The sequence below is a fragment of the Mastacembelus armatus genome, chromosome 7 (assembly GCF_900324485.2).
Source record: "Mastacembelus armatus chromosome 7, fMasArm1.2, whole genome shotgun sequence".
Lineage (NCBI taxonomy): Eukaryota > Metazoa > Chordata > Actinopteri > Synbranchiformes > Mastacembelidae > Mastacembelus > Mastacembelus armatus.
This window is the reverse complement of record NC_046639.1, coordinates 2,539,070-2,557,383: the sequence shown is the minus strand read 5'-3', so window position 1 is coordinate 2,557,383 and position 18,314 is coordinate 2,539,070. Positions and strand designations below refer to the sequence as shown.

Here is an 18,314-nt window from a genome sequence, read left to right as displayed (position 1 = left end):
TTCGCTCAGTGTGAGGACAACAGCCGGTCCAACCAGTGGAAAAAGAAGAGGAAGCACAACACACAAGGCAACTTAATTTTCAGAGACGAACAATAATGAGAAACAGACAATGAGAGATACGCCTGAGGCTACAGCTGAGACTACATTCATGATCTACCAATAACACTCTTAGTAAACATATATGTTTTGTTTCATTATAAAGACTTTTAAATAAATCTATAATTCTATCAAACAAAACACTATTTAGTTATTTAGAAAGCTCTTTGGTCAGTAGTTTTACTGTGTAAGGTGGCATATAAATAAAGTGGCTTTGATTTGATTTTCTACTGCAAACCTCACTGTGACCCCTGCTCCCTTGACAAGAGTCAATGAAACAATGGATATTTGGCTACTGCACAGAAAAGTCCCATAAAAAAAGAATGTAAACAGTCACAACAAAGCCTGACCACATATTATACGCATTTAGTTTTTTGGTGGAGTGGCAGAGTAAAGTGCATCGCTACATAAATAAGCTTTGTTGTAGGTATCTAAGGTGGGGCTTCTATTAAAATTTCATGTGAGGCATAAATCCAGCTTTGACAACATATTGTTCACATCACCAGGAGGAGAGGTCCTGGACATTCCCATAGGTACGTTTAGAAATAAGCTAATTTTCTATTTTTGGCCTTGCTCCATCACTCTCCTTTTAAATCATGCCATATTTCAGATATACTACTCAAAGTATTACTAATAAAGAACAAGTCTGTTGCGTCTGTTGCTCTTTCCTTCTTGCCACACAGTAACCAGCAGCATTCATGTGTATCTTTCCTTTGTGCAGCGAGGTAGGTCAGGGACTGCCTCTACCACCACCCAGATGGATGGCTAATTGCAAGGGGAGAACAGAACAGCTAACAATTAGACCTGAATGAAGATGGATGTGGATGGAGGGTGGGCAGGGAGGAGGGGAAGCATAAACATAAAGAAAGCAACATAAAGAGGGAAACTGCTAAGGGACTAATACTGCACTTTTCTTCCTCACTACTTTACCCTCTTATTCCCCCTGTCCCTCCACACCCTGCTGTTTAAGTACTGGTGGAACATAATCAGGACTGGCTAACCCATTTTACTCTCAAACAGAGCCTTATTCTAAGAAATGATTTGAGGAAGAATGGCTTTTCTGTGAAATATATCCACACGCAGGTAATAACAGCTCAGAAAATAGCATTTTGCTATGGGAAATGACCTGTGGCACTTGCTAAATAGCTTAATGGCTGCAAAGGTCATGTGTAATTGAAGCTCATCAAAGAACAGTACATGTTGTGTAAAGGGTAGTAAACAGGTATTGGATGATATGGCATGTCTGAGTAATTCATGACAGTGGACCATCCCATGATACTGGTTCCATCTAATACAATGAGGTTACTGTGATGTACTGAGTCTGCCAGCCTAGAGTCAAAGAACATTAAATTCATATGATGCACTATGCATTGAAGCGAACACTAAAATCCATTTTAGTTGCTACAAATTATTCAAGAAGACTAAGTGTATATAGACCTGCTGGTGCCTTTATGAGGTTGTACTTCAGCACTGCAGTACTTTGAGCTGCCATCAGCATGCTAAGTTACTCATGACAACACTAACATGTCCATGTTTAGCAAGCAACATACCAGGTTCACCATCTTAGTTCAGTGTGTTAGCATATTAACATTTACTAGACACTGAGTACAGTAAAGTCTGTTAGGAATGTCATTAAGTTTGCAGGTATTTGGTTCTAACCCAAAGTACTGGGCAAATTGCCGACATTACAATTTATCCTCCAGGATCCTTAAATATCTGAAACAAATCCCTGGTCAATTAATCTAATATTTGTCGAGATATTTCACTCTGCAACAAAACTATCACTATGTGGTGGCACAGGAGAAAAGTCTAGGGTGATCAATGTTCCCAGGATTCATCCTATGGGAGCCATAAATGCTTACAAAAACTAAATAGAACGCACTGAATAGTTCTCAGCCTCTAGTTAAGAACCAGCTGTGATGTAAAATCAAATAATTTCCACAGCATCTACTACTAAACTTAGCACAATGTGTAATTTAAGACATACTCCATTGCTTTAAGCACATTATCTTAAATGCTAAGTAATACTTAATCTGGTGAGCTCATTAAAGACAGAAATGCATTTGTATTGCATCACCTAAATGCTCTAAAATATCACATTTGCAAACCTATCATCATCCTTGGCACTTAGACCTTGATTTGCTGCTGTAATAACTCTCTGAATGATTAAGGCATCCAGGTGGAATATTATTATGAAGGCAATTATGAGACATTTGAGTCATGCTGTTATGAAATGGAATAAACCTATCTGTTGGATGTATGGCTGCTTAAGCAAATCGCTGACTTCACTGCAGGCAAGTCAAGGAGGCTTTCAAGTGCCTGAGGGAGTCATTTACTGCTGGTTGATGTGGATAGCACTGTCATGCCACTCTGGTCAGCTGGTGGGTACTGTTGGAGGTGTGGCCGTCTGGTACTAAACAGTGTCTGGGACACTGCACCACACTGCGGCTCAGTTGAGAGCCCACAAAAGGTGGGACGGACGAAGGTCAGACCTAAACTGACGGGAAGTATAGTGGACGCACATGAATCCATGCACTCAAAAGGATGCAAATACTTTACATACTGTACACAAGCAGATGAACAGACACACACCTTCCTTCGAGCAAGCACCTCATTGGGGTGAGAGCTATTTCAGGAAAGAACACAGCATTAGGACACACATCGCCTCCAGCTCTTCCCCCTTTCTAGTCTCCCCCCTTGCTCCCTCTTCCCTGTGGCTTTCCTCATCGTTGCTCTTCTCCTCTCTCATTTCTGTGTCCACACTATACATCTCATTGACTCCAACTTCTTTTCAATCTAGGTAATTTTCCCAAGCTTCCAATCCTCTTTGAGCCGCCTGCGTGACTCTTTTTCCCCAACCATACTTGGCTGTGTTACACCAGAGTCTCACTCTCAGACACAGCCAAGGTTAGTTAAGATTAGGCAGCGGTCAAGCCACGGTCGAACTGCAAGACTTTAAACAGATTTAAACTACAACCAAAGAGCATTTGCTGAAATGGATGGCAGTAATCACAGAGGGTGAGAGAAGGAGGGGGGAGAAAATGGATGGAGGCAGAGGAGCAGAGATGAGGGGATGGGCAAAAGGAGTGATAAAAGGTCATGCTTCAAAAGATGTGGATGAGAGCGATGAGAGGAATGGACTCTAAAAATATGTGTCAGTGTGTGCATGGCTGCAAGAACCAAACAAAAATACCACTGTCTATCTCAAGAGGAAAAAAAAACCCTGTCAGGCTTGCCCTGAAACTATGATTATCAGCCTAGTTCTGTATGTGTGCCAGCTGATGCTGCTGCCCAGACTGGCTCATAGATACACCATGACTTGATTCTTTAATGATCTGAAGGCTGGGCTATTTACCCAAAGGAAGATAGGATCTTTAAACCTCCCACAGTTAAAACACAAATTTACATAATCCATTTATAAATTTGGGCCTGTGTGTGTTTTATGACGATACTTAGGATAAAATCTTCTCACATGGCCAGACCAACAAAGAAAAGCATGTAAAAAAGGGTAACTGCTTAAATTCACTTCTTTGCCAAGCTATTTTAGGATTAAGCCTGGGTTTGTAGACATAACTGAGAAGAATAACATTCATTTAGTGGAGTTAAATGGATGGACTGGAGGAATCTGATATTTTACATAAGAAGTTATTTGAAAAAAACAAGCTTAGTTCAGTTGAAGTCATCACAAAAGAGCCCAATATTAAAGATTTAAAGGCCAGTACAATACATGTCACCACGTTGTTCAATAAAGAGATTTTTCCCAGATTATCCAAAGTTTTTCTACGAGAAAATGATCCATCAGAGGGTCCTCCAGATAAAGTAAAGAGCTACAAAAACAAAGGGTCCTGCTGGCAGATAAACAACTGGCTCCCTTGATGTAGGTTCTTATTAATGGTTAAAGTATTACAGATAGTTGATAATTTATTACCAATTAATAAAACTGATAGTAACGCCTTACAAACTATTTATATCAGCAGTTTGTGGGGGAATTTTCTCAAAATTTGGAGGTAGCTGCCTTTCAATCCCACTAACTACCTAGGAATGGAGCTACACCAGGCTAACCTAGCAAATTATACGTCAAGCTGGATACACAGACATTTAGGATACATGTACTGTCTGTGACAGCAAAACTTATTTAAATTAAATACCTCTGAAATTCAGAGGAATCTTATTTACAGTGCAAGGGAAAAAAAAGAAGGTCATGGTTTAGGTATGCACGTCAAGGGAGAAGAGCCATTAAACTATACTGAATATGTATCGCACACCTACTACCGATGCAAATATGTAAGTTAATGCCCATTACACACATAACATATATATGAGTCTTAGGGAAGGCTTGAACCCTGTGGAGTCTCCTCCTCTCAGGGAGAAAGATGCCAGAGCTTCCCTCTGAGCTGGTGATCTGGAGATCCAACCTTCCTGGGCCAAGCTGAAGTGGAATAAAACTGTGTTCACCTGTACCTTCTGCGCCCGCCGCTTGTCTGCTCTCTGGTTCTGATGATAGATGCGGCTAAAGTTGGACACGATGACAGGGACAGGCAGAGCAATTACCAGCACCCCACTCAGAGAGCAGATTGAACCGAAGATCTTCCCTGCAATCGTCTTAGGAACCATGTCTCCGTACCTGTGAGAGTTGACAGGGAGAAAAAGAGAAATGTGTAATGCACAGCCGATTGGAGGTCATTCACATCACACAGGCAGAAAGATGCATGCACACGCACGCACACACACACATGCACACACACACACACACACACTGTATCTCAGAGTTCAACGTGTTGCCTATTCATTATCTTGTACAAGGTTTTCATTTTTAGGTCGTCTTCATACTACAAATGTACATCCCGACCAGTGTACAGTGCACTGGCTCATTCATCGAGAGCAGATACTATTAACCTTTAGATCGGAGGACACAATGGATGCCAGGGACAATTCCCAAAAGTAATTTAGTCCAGTTCAATCTGAAATCTTTACAAGTCAAACAGGATCTTGTCTTGAGTTCAAAAACAGACAACACAATTACAATAACTATGTTAGATCCCCTCCCCAGACAAGGCACCCCCCATAGATGGAGAGAGACACAGCAGGAATCAAGAGTAGAGTTAAAAGAGCAAGACTTAAGCTGGAAAAACAATCTTTATTCCTAATGGTCTGCATTTCTTATTCATGAATAAAAAGATGAGGTAATTTGTTCTTGTTTTCCAGTTAAACAAGAAGTTCCACTAAATTTATTAGAACTGATTCCAAGTTGGGCTACAAACAAAAAGGGTTTAAACACCCAGCATTATAATCTAATTATGTTAGGCTGATTGTGCGAAGATTTTATGCTTACGTCAATAAGGCAGCAATTTGTACACAAGTCACTTAAAATAATAGCTTTTTGTTTACCTCCATCCTCAGGAACTACCTACTTAAAACTGCAAACGCTAACTTTTCCTTTGTTTACATTTAATTCATTTCAACAGATGAAAAAGTGATTCTTCGTAGCCAGTGGGCTCTGTAAGAAGTTATTATTGTCAATCCTAGTTGTTTTATGTTTCTACCACAGTAAGTTCAACACAATCCCCATCTGAAACTGTACAGCTGCTCTTAAGCATATGTGCTAGACATGCTGTTGTGCATATACTGTATACCCTCTTGGGTAAACAGACAAATGGAAAAATGTTCAATGGACACACTCATTAGTGAACATATCTTTCTTTGGCACAGAGAGGCGGGAGGCAAAACTCGTCTTTTCTGTCTGGTCACACTGCTCGAGGAGAAAGCAACGTGATGGTGAGAGTGAAATGTACTGTAGTCTGAATAAATCACAGACATATGGAATTACAGAAAGGTAAACACATTTACACAAAATACATGCTGAAGTCCTGCCTCTTAAGGAAGGTGTCACAAACACATAGAGGAATAAAGTCCACTGAGTAAAGGACTGTACAGTACGTTCAGTTCTGAGATATTTTTACTTTATTTATTTTAGGCTCTTTATACGTCTACTCCGCTATATTTCAGAGGCAGATAATGCATGCTTTCCTCTGCTACATTTACTTGGCAGCCCTAGTGTCTAATTACTTGTAAGAGTTGTTTGTATACTGTGGTATTTTTATTTTTTACTTTAGAAAAAGATCTGAATGCTTTAAGAACTGGATCACCTACAGTGCACCATATTTCCAACAAAGAAATGGTTTTGTAATATTTTTTGTTTTGTTTTTAAATATCCTTTCTATCAATATTGTGATATAATAATACTAACACAAGGATAGAATAGCATCGGGCACTGGTCCCCTGAGGCATCTGTACTGTATATTATATGCTTTTAAAGACTTGGCACACATGCACATGTAAAACCACATTCTGTATTATCTACAGTCACACTAACCAGTCAGCATGTGTGACAATAATACAATATTTGCTGAACTATTTTCCTGAAAAATATTTAAAAGCAGCATATTTCATAGCATTATAACAAAATGAATATAAGTAGTGATAAACCCGTCAATACTTAAGAAGTACCTCAGGTCTTGCAGACATCCAGAAACATGTTACTCTACAGCATTTATCAAATTCATCCACTTTGACAGCTCACAGCGTAGCACTGGTTATTACTTGGGGACTTGGCAAACAGTACCCCAGGGGATCTCCATAAATGAACAATAATCTGCTTAAGAAGTTGTGTTCGTGATAGTAGTTTTATAATCTAATGAAGCACTTTTGTCACAGTCTGTTGGAGGTAGCAAAACTGCAGAATGGTAATACACATAACACTACAAACACACAAAAAAAATCCCAGTTGCTTCATTTTGGAGAAGAAGATGAAACAGGAGATGAAACCTCATACTCATTAGTCACAGATCTCAGCAAAAAACAAGCCCAATATGACACCATTTAAGTGGAGGGTGATTTTTGCATTAAAGCAAAGCACTGCCCACACACAGCTCAACAGTCATAACTGAGTGTATACTTACAGAGAACATTCATCGTCCCTTCTCAGAACTTTAATGGCCTTCCTACCCAAATAAGGCAATAACTATCCCATCAGTGGTACAAAGGCTCTATCACTATGAAACATTTCATCTCCTCCCCTCTTCAGAAGATGTTTCCATTAGGAGGGATGGAAAGCTAATCATATTCATCTGCAAGCCTTCTTTAATGGGATCCTATCAGATAGCCTGATAGAGGCCCTTCTCTCCTAATACTACAGTCAATTTGCTGCTCCCATTTAGTCAAGCTGGCTCGTCTTTGATGATACCATCTCTGAGCCATTACACATGGCACAGAGATAAAGCTGGGCTTGCGCACATGAAAGACACAGAAAGCTGTAATAAATGGCGTGAGGGTGTACATGTGCATGTGTGTGCATGTGATAAGGGAGGCTAGATGTAATTTCTCTCCCTCCTGCCTGGATGAATACTGGGGCCTGAATCCTGAAGCTGATGCTGAGGGTGAGGAACAGGTGGAGGTAAATGTCTCAAAAGGAGGAAGACGGATAAGCATGATGGCAGGCGCAGTGCATTTATAGGGTGTTTTCTTTCTTTCCATTATGCCATTCTTACTCATCACAGACACAAAAAAACACGATTTTAACTTTATACTCTACCAAACTGTAGGTGTGTTATAAGGAAATACGGGATGACTGCACAGATTGGACATGCATGCACACACACACAGTTAAACCACACAGGTCAGGTGGGCAGGTTGGTCCTCGGCCTGGGCTGTCACATTTGATCACAGGAAGTCCTGGTCTCTGTGGATTATATTAATGGGGGTTACTGAGTGGGACTGAGTGCTTTTGTGAAGGTATGTGTGATGGATGGGCTTATCAGAGATGGTCTGAGGTCTGACGGATGCACAGATCTGCGGTGGTGGAAGGTCAGGTCACAGTAAGTCAGGAGAGCACAGCTTATCTAATCAATCAATCAATCAATAAATAGGTGGCCATAACCAGACGGCATACAAAAAACATTGTTAGACAATATATGCTTAGTAAAAAAAAACATAATTCTAATAATCTTTTTATTGTATGGGTGTATTCAAAACCATCTGCAAAATAATTTTAAGATTAATTGATTTGAGATGAGTCTCAAAGTAAATATTTACTGCAAGGAATTTGTGTCCATGTTGTGGATCATAAACCGCTTTTATGTATGTGCAGCAATACCATAATATTTATTGATACATTCAGGACAGGAAGCGTCTCTTAAAAAGAGGGGGGGAGCAGAGAGAGAGGCGGGACACAGACATATGAAGTGTTGAGGAGTGCTGAGTTTCCTTTTTCAGGCCAAATCCCTTGCGACTCATCTGCAATTTTCCTCAGTTCCCTTCAGATACAGCCTAAGTGATTCTGTTTGGACCACAATTCCTTGCGGTGGACTGATCCCCTGGAGGACTGAAGTCACATACTGAAAGAGGCAGTGCATTCGGTGCAAGCGAAAGGGTCTGTGTATCTACTGTATGTGTGAAATATACAGTATGACACAATAAAAAAATAATATTAACAAACGTCTAACAAAAACTAAATGATGAGCAAACAAGCCACACTGAAAAAACAACATATACAGTATCTCACAGAAGTGAGTACACCCCTCACATTTTTGTAAATAGTTTATCATATCATTTCATGTGACAACACTGAAGAAATTACACTTTGCTAGAATGTAAAGTGGTGAGTGTACAGCTTGTATAACAGTGTAAATTTGCTGTCCCCTCAAAATAACTCAACACACAGCCATTAATGTCTAAACCACTGGCAACAAAAGTGAGTACACCCCTAAGTGAAAATGTCCAAATTGGGCCCAATAAGCCATTTTCCCTCCCCGATGTCATGTGACTCGTTAGTGTTACAAGGTCTCAGGTGTGAATGGGGAGCAGGTGTGTTAAATTTGGTGTTATTGCTCTCAGTCTCTCATACTGGTCACTGGAAGTTCAACATGGCACCTCATGGCAAAGAACTCTCAGAGGATCTGAAAAAAAGAATTGTTGCTCTACATAAAGATGGCCTAGGCTATAAGAAGACTGCTAAGACCCAGAAACTGAGCTGCAGCACGGTGGCCAAGACCATACAGCGGTTTAACAGGACAGGTTCCACTCAGAACAGGCCTCGCCATGGTCGACCAAAGAAGTTGAGTGCACGTGCTCAGCGTCATATCCAGAGGTTGTCTTTGGGAAATAGACATATGAGTGCTGCCAGCATTGCTGCAGAGGTTCAAGGGGTGGGGGGTCAGCCTGTCAGTGCTCAGACCATACCCCGCACACTGCATCAAATTGGTCTGCATGGCTGTCGTCCCAGACGGAAACCTCTTCTAAAGATGATGCACAAGAAAGCCCACAAACAGTTTGCTGAAGACAAGCAGACTAAGGACATGGATTACTGGAACCGTGTCCTGTGGTCTGATGAGACCAAGATAAACTTATTTGGTTCAGATGGTGTCAAGTGTGTCTGGCGGCAACCAGGTGAGGAGTACAAAGAAAAGTGTGTCTTGCCTACAGTCAAGCATGGTGGTGGGAGTGTCATGGTCTGGGGCTGCATGAATGCTGTCGGCACTGGGGAGCTACAGTTCATTGAGGGAACCATGAATGCCAACATGTACTGTGACATACTGAAGCAGAGCATGATCCACTCCCTTCAGAGACTGGGCCACAGGGCAGTATTCCAGCATGATAACGACCCCAAACACACCTCCAAGATGACCACTGCCTTGCTAAAGAAGCTGAGGGTAAAGGTGATGGACTGGACAAGCATGTCTCCAGACCTAGACCTTATTGAGCATCTAGGGGGCATCCTCAAACGGAAGGTGGAGGAGCGCAAGGTCTCTAACATCCACCAGCTCTGTGATGTCATCATGGAGGAGTGGAAGAGGATTCCAGTGGCAACCTGTGAAGCTCTGGTGAGCTCCATGCCCAAGAGGGTTATGGCAGTGCTGGAAAATAATGGTGGTCACACAAAATATTGACATGTGACAGTGTTGTCACATCAAAAGATATAAACTATTTACAAAAATGTGAGGGGTGTACTCACTTCTGTGAGATACTGTAGGCAATAATAATGACAAATTAACTAGATAGTCATTAGATCTATATATGTTAAGCAAACTGAGAGATCAATTACCATATATATATATATGGTACATTAGAACAACAGAAACTGATCTGGTAGATTTTAAACCAATCAAAATGCATTTAAAATGCATTTTGACAACACTACCAATACCTAATTTGAGAAAATCTGAAGTTCAGGTAACACTTGCCAAACTCTCACACCAACTGTTTGGTATGTAAGCCGGCACACCAGCAAACTTCTGATTCGTGCCACAGCAGGTTTATGCTTTACTCATCAGTATACACCACTGATCTATTTGGGTGGAGGTCTTTTATTCAGGGACACCTCCACATCTGGACAAGGACAGGACCTGAATGGCTAACTCTGTGTTAAATGACATGCCACTCTACCATAGTCGCCTGATTGTGCAAAAACCCTCCAAGAAAGCAAAGGTTTTACTGAATTTGCTGCCAAGACGAGCACAATCTGGGTGCTCCATGTACATCAAATAATGCTGTACTACAATATGTGATATGGCAAATATGTGTTGAAGTGAAGATACTGTTTACGGGCAAGGACAGTGTGCATCAGGGCTTTCAGTTTACAACTGAACACTAGCACATTTCAGCACCATGGACAGCTAATATAGCTCCTCTGTACAGCTCCTGCTCTCTCACACTTCACTGCTGACAACAAACAAATGCCTGCTCACTTTACAACTCCATGCAGACAGTTGTATTAGTAGTATACATGTCTTTAGCTGTTTTGATAAGTCAGGCTTGTCACCCTTATATTATGCTAAAAATGATTGTCCATAGTCAAAACCTTAAACTACAATCTGTAGTATCAAGGGGTGGGTGATAAAGCTGAAATATCTATATCTATCTATGTACACACACACACGCACACACACACACACGCTTAGCCTATGTTAAATTGAGGCAAAATCACACAAACTATCAGACAAATCTCTTCACAAACCACAAATTGTTTTGCAAGTTTTCAGTGGAAATGAGCTTTTAATATTAATTTGAAAATTAATTTTGTACAGTGAAATCATATCATTGTGATATGACACCAAACGTTATAATAATTAATAATACTGAATTACTAGCAACAGCAAAACCAATATAACACGTCACTGCTGACATGATCAACATAATCGTAATTCAGATTTACTCTCCCCCCAAAAAACTCAATTTCATAGCTCCAGTCCACATTCATAGCTGAGGTTCCAACCGTGGCCATAAATGGTGATGCCTCATAAAAATATCCATAAGTGGGAACCTGTCACAGGCCCATAAGGCTTAGTTCTTTTGGGTTCAGCAGAGTGAAAGACTCTCTCCAAGCCCCTAACCCTTAACCATGCATCCATCTGCACTCTCATGTGACATTTCATGGCCAGTCACTCAGATGGAAGTAACTCTCATGATACATGACTCTCACAGGGCTGGGGCAAACCATCTATAATCACCCCCACAAATGTCACCACAGGGAAGTAAGAAATAAGGAGGGGGAGGAACAACAAGTAGGAAGATGGATAGGCAGACAGAGCAGAGGAATAGGAAGCAAGAGAATATGAAAACGATATGAGGATGGAAAGACGAGATTCAGATAGTGTCAATTGAAATATGCACAGGGTTGGATAAACATATCAGATCACATTTCTGTGATCCTCATTTGTGGGGGATGACTAATGTTTAACTTAGGTAACTTGGTTGCTTAAATATCAGCTTATTGAGAAAAGTAAACAAGGTTCAAAAAGTTATTCATCTTAAAATGAAACATTGGTACAGAGAGTACCAAACTGCAAATGACTGCAGATAACCCCTGCCTTCCACCAATCAAACAGCCCATTCTGAAGCCAAGGCTGCAAAAATAAACAGAATAAATTCCATGAATGTGGTTTTCACAGCAAGAATAACATGCGATACAGTACACAGCCCTTTGTGAATAACTGCTTTTTGAATGGCATGTTAATTGCAGCAATGACCTTGTTTTGAACAACTGCACAATAAAAACCTGGGTATTGTGAAAGGTGGGAACATTTCCAAGAGCTGAATCCAAAACTTCATCTGTACAAATGACAGAAAAATATCCTGGCAGCTGCCTTTATGGCTATTACTATGGATCCACCAGTGTATTTGCTGTCATTCATCTCTATCTAATGCTTCCAAAAGCTACCTCATCATAAATTATCTACAGTAAAAAAAACAGCCAAAGTAACCTATTGTGTTTATTGCTGTGTACTGTACATGCATCATCAGGGCCTGGGAGACACGTATATCTAAAATGAACCATTGTAATGTTGTAATATGCAGGACTTACAGTACTTCTGTATTTACTGTGTGAAAGCAAGATCATTACTCAAGTGCTGGGGCAGCATTTCAGCTCCAAATTCATTTGCTCACATATGATTTTATGTGGTGTCAGCAATATCTACAATTATGCACTGGCTAAACGCCTACGATTCAACGTAGAACTTTTAGATGAGAACGTTGCTGTTGTTCTTGTGTAATGTAGGCCATGTTTGCTCCTTTCATGACAACAAATAAACATCTGTGCTCGACTGTGAGAGAATTATTAAATTAACAAAATGCCATATTCTGTCCATTTAGTTTATGGAAACACTTAGACTGCACCTGGTAAACAGCTAGATAAGGCCACAGTATTTCATACATATTTAAAAATGTTCATATATTTTTTTCTTGCTTCATTGTAATGATCATAGCTGTCCAGATAGCACCATCAGGAGGCACACAGCTTATGTCCTTGTTTACATTTATCACATGGTGAGAAGTGACTGGAAGAAACACACATAAGTTGATAAAGTAAAGGGCATTACTCTCACCCTGAACTGCTCACAGAAGAAAGGTCATTATCATCACTCAAGCATCATCATACAGTGATGGATTGCCTCCATTTCTCTGTATCACACATCCTAACTAACTTTTACATTTCTGCAGAGTTGCATCCCAGTGTTGACTTTTCAAAACCTCAAGATTTATAATTTGTTTTACCAGTATTTGATTAAAACACTTCATTTTGTTCAGCATTGTTTCACATGTTGTTGTTTCACAACTATATACCTGTGGTGTAGCATGAACATCACTAAATTCATAAATGAACATACTTGGTAGACTCTGGGCTTTACTCGGCAACGCCTTATCCAAACAGTGTTTTTTGTGTCTATTACCACAGACATAAACAAATGATGATGGTGTAAGTAGGATTGATGTCAATTCATAATCTAGTGGAGGTTTTTAGTTGGGCCATCCCATGTTGTTTTCCAATACCCATGTGATTTTTATCCCTATATAATCTAACATGACATCAGTCTGACATCTAAATAAAGTTTAATATAGCAGCAGGAGCTTGTCAAGGGGGTCAGGACAAGTAGCTCTGTGAATCTAAATTGGGAATCACCAAGGATAGAGCAGGCTTAAACTATCACAGTGCTGACGCCAGTGGTTCAAAACCTAATATTTATTTGTTCAAATTAGGGACATTAAAAAAAGCTGTTAAATAAGTCAGTGTTTGTTTACAGCTTGTTTCTGAACTGATATGTTAATGGAGGGTTACCATTTAAAGATAAACATACTTTGAAGTTACTTACATTGTTAGAATTCAACATCTCAATAGCACATCTGATAAGGCCAGTCTGAACTTCATCCATATATTATCATTACTCAAACCCAAGCTACATGAGATGTTTTCCTGAAGAGTCCAGGTAAGAAGCATGAGTGCACGCACTTGCCAGGTTCTCAGTGAATAATAGCCAGGGACCCTGATACAAGCCCTGCTCATTTGTATGTGAGCGTGTGCGTGCGCATGTGTCTGTCTTTGTAATTAGTGATTACCAGACTGCTATCAACACAACGCTTCAGTGAATCCACTTCCAAGAGCAACCAGGAAGTGCAAACACAATTACCAGTAAAGAAGGAGCATAACAACATTTAAATATGAATTAAATTCGAGATAGGAAAGTCCCCAAAGTATGCACTGCTCACTGCCTGCATATTGCCTAATTCACAGAATATAGTAGTGCCATTAACACGTTTGTGCATCTGCCTGTGTGCATATGGTAATGTTATAAGCTTGTGAGCGTGGTTATGTACACACTCCTGATAATAGGTATATCTCTACATGTACTGAAACTCTTTCAAGCCCCAGATTGAAACAGAAACCCATCGACCTCTGTGAGCTAGTGCACACTGTACAGCATATGAGTGTAGCAGAGGAAAGGAAGAGGAAGGCCGAGGAACAGGGGCACAATTACCTTGATATGTAGTTCAATTAAGCTGCTAACAAGAACTAACGGTGCTCTGTTGAAACATGAATCTCAGTAGAACTGCTTGAGTTCTGAGATTGATCTCTTCTGTTGGGTGCAAGACGACAACAAAATTGCACTAAAGCATATACAGAAAACCCCTTTCACTTGGGAATCAAACTTACAACGTAGACAAGGCAAATACAATCTGCAGTGTTCTACTGTTATATGTGTCCAATAATGTGTGACAATGCAGTCAGCAGTTTAAGGAGAGAGACTGAGGGGGGAGAACGAAAAGGAGTAAGACACATTTAGAGACCTCAGGACACATTATATTTTAGGTACAGAGGTACAGTTTCTAGCTGCACTGATGTTGGCAGGTAAGCAAAGTGAAATCACGGTACCTACATGCTTTACAGACACATTTTTCAAGCCAGGCTATAGATCCAAGGATCACAATGTCAGTCTGTCACCACATTAGCCATTTTGTACCAACATTTGTTTCTCCAGTGGATGAATCCGACCGGTTCAAGATAAAATGCTGGTGAACTCTGGTGAATGTTGGCGAATTAAAGCCTTTTCCATCAGCCTGTTTTTATTTTATGTCAAGTGATAATCATAAGATATTAGCATATCATTACATGCTACACTGAGACAGCGAGGAATCATTACAGTAAATGTCTCATTAGCATGCCAACACTGCCATGGCTTTAGACACTTAATGTTGTTTCAATATTTTATTTGAATATTTCTCGATTTCAATTTAACGAGTCATTTTATTTATTTTTCTGCTGTTTCATTTTCGATAAAGTCCAAGCTGAAACAAACAAACCTAAACATTCACCAAACCTCAGAGACATTTGTCTTGGATTCTCTTGACATTTTATTTGACAGAATATTACTAACTCAATGTTAAATTAGGTTTTCATTTTTTTTAAAGTCTTATACTTCTATTCAGGGTGTGTTTAAGAGTAATCTGTCCTTTCTTTCACATTCTGTTAAATAAACGTATTCCCAGTTCACTCTGGCTCTTCCATGTCCTCCCTTTCCTTTACACCTGCTGGAAATGAGGTTCAGACATGAAAAGAAAGAAGACAAGACTGGAGCTGAGAGGAGGGAAAAAAGATAAAAAAGGTCAGAACCCAGGAGTTCAAAAGGTCACCACCACTTTGCATTGAGCCCGTGGTCATAACAGTAAGGTGGCCGACTGGCTGGTCCCAGTACAGATTTCACACAAGGATCAAAGAGAAGAAAGAGCAGACATAGAAGAGAAAAATACATTAAAGGAAAGGGAAGCAATGGAAATGCAAATGTAGAGAAAGAGCCTGTACTGAGGAAAGAAACGGGAGGGAGCAACGCTTTGGGATTCAAGGGTCACCCTGGTAGAGACAGACACCAAATGAGACAGAGGGAGGAGATAAATTGATAGAAAAAGGGAGGGAAAGTAGTAGAACACATTTCAGGATGTCAGATCTACTCTGCTTCTCATTCAGGTCAGAGTGACTGCATTTGTTTTAACTTGGCCTGACCATTTCCTCCTGTCACAGACTCTGGACATGCGATTTGGTGGTTTGGGTGTCTGTGCTGTGTGTTTGGGAAGCAGAATAAGTGCCTTCATTTGGTTTTGATTCTGTGTGAGTTTGTGTTTGTCTGGGTGCGTCTGTAGCGTAGCGCAGCACAGCAGCTACTGTCCCTGTATATTTCCATTTTTAATATCTGTTACTACCTGTGACTACACAAACTATCAGTTGCAATAACATAAAACTCAATGCTGATACAATTATTTTTCTATAGATTGTTCTTTGTTCCCTGGTTCAGTCCTCCACTGGTGAGCAACTGCCAGATTTTCACAGCCTAATTCAATGTCAGTGTGTCAATAAGTAGCTAAATGTACCCACAGACTCAATAAAAGAAACTGTCTCAGAGGATCTGGTGGTGCAGCAGGTCTAGAATGATTAAGTTAACCAAAGTATTGAACTTTTTCCCAAAAGGAGAGGGAAATTAATTAATCTCTGGTCCACTGTTCGTTCCACTTTCCACATTACACGTCCATTCATGGGCTGCTGATGACGATGTGGCCTGACCAACAACTTAAACAAAACATCCATAAGAAAATTAGAGGAAGGTGTTAGAGGAAGCGTGCACGCGAAGGATCTCTGTACGTCTTCAGTTAAATCTCTTTCTAGGTATTACTCTACACTTTTGGAGAGCTTCACTCATAAAAGCGAATATTTTCTCATCAGTCCTCCATTTTAGCACCAAAGCTGGCTCCCACTCTCAGTTCTTTGATGTTGCCTGTTGTCATAGGGACCTGGGGAGCTCTGCAACACGAGCAGCATACAGAGCACTATTTCCCTGTGGTTAAAAGGGTTACATTAACATCACCTGCAGGTTACATTAGAGTGGAGCTACATTACCCATTAGTGGCAGAAAAACACATTTGTGGTAGCGGGGCCAGAATGGCTAACATTTAGTGCTAATGTAACTTAGCAGAGGTGAGTATTCAGTGCATTTAATTTAAATGTAATTCATACTCAACTAGCATCTGAAAGCCACAGCGTCAACTTTTGTGTGAAGTGTGGCTTTTAACTACACACTACAGAGAGAGTTAAAAAGTACAGTAAAAATATATCTCACTTCACATAACAAATAGTCAACAGGGGCCCATCTCACTTCATCACTGAAGGTTAATTCAAGGGAGAGCAGGAGTTGATACACACAATTTGCTGCTCATCTCTCCTTGAATCAAAGATGTCTCTGTCAGACTGTTTATCTGTGGCCAAGAATATTGGCTCGCTACAGGCTGAGCTTATAACACACTGTTCTACACTGCCTGACTTATTGACTGTGAACATCCCCAACATGGCTCTTGTCATCAGCGCTCAGCACAATAGCAGCATCGACTTTACTGATCTGTGACGAAGTCTGACGTAGAGGGGGTCAATGCAGCCATCTAGAGCTGGCTGGTGCCTTGAAATCCGCTTCAGGCTGGTCAGTGTGCTGTCTGGTCAGAGCGCTGGAGATAACAACATGTCATCTCAACTCGACATGCTGATACATGAAAGGTTAACAGGCTAAAAGTGAAACTAATGAATGATGGCTTAGATGGGCAGCACCTAAAATACTGTTATACATATTAAAAGCAAGAAATAAAAGAGCATATAAACTCTTCATTCAACCAAAGCAACAGTTACCCACAACAGTCAGTGTTTCAGCATGCATCATTGTGTGTGTGTGTGTGTGTGTGTATATAAAGGTAGCTGTCTCAATGTGTGTGTTAGTAGAGAAAAGTAGGCTGCTTGAGAAACTAGGGCATCAATGAGACTCAAGAGAGGTCTCTCCAGCCCTGCCTCCTGTCCTATTTCACTGCCTGGCAAGACTGACGTGTGTTTGGTGTATGTGTGTGTGTGTGTGTGTATATGATTTAACAGAGAGAGAGAGAGAGAGAGAGAGAGAGAGAGAGAGAGAGAGAGAGAGAGAGAGAGAGAGAGAGAGAGATAACAGGTGAGCTCCAGGGAGGCTACCTATGGGAGAGAGCAGGCCCAGTGACAGGCCTCTTTGCTGGGGTGGAATAGATGTGCAGAATCCCCCAGGGCATAGACCAAATGTCAGACAGTCTGTGCACACAGCGGAAAACTGCTCTGAGCTTTATTGGAATTTGTCACCTGTGTGTGTGTGTGTGTGTGTGTGTGTGTGTGTGTGTGTGTGTGTGTGTGTGTGAGAGGGTGTGTGTGTGTGTGTGTGTGTGTGTGTGTGTGTGTGTGTGTGTGTGTGTGTGTTATCAAGTATGTGTATTTTCTCCAACTGGGCAGATGACTCACAACAGGAAAGAGATTCAAATGAGGCAGCACAGACAGGTGGGGGAGGTGTGCATGTAGGTGTTTTTGTTTGGCTGTGTGGGTGCAAGAAATAAGCTGT

At 40.7% G+C, this 18,314-nt stretch overlaps 1 protein-coding gene across 2 annotated transcripts in view; it reads right to left on the bottom strand.

Annotated features, from left to right (window-relative positions):
* The window catches only part of kcnd3 (potassium voltage-gated channel, Shal-related subfamily, member 3), an 83,215-nt gene that overhangs the window by 12,027 nt on the left and 52,874 nt on the right, over window positions 1–18,314 (bottom strand). For both annotated transcript variants that reach the window (XM_026332612.2, XM_026332613.2), the window contains exon 3: window positions 4,552–4,720. In XM_026332612.2, the coding sequence (XP_026188397.1) occupies window positions 4,552–4,720 (169 nt within the window). The remainder of the gene's footprint in view (window positions 1–4,551; window positions 4,721–18,314) is intronic.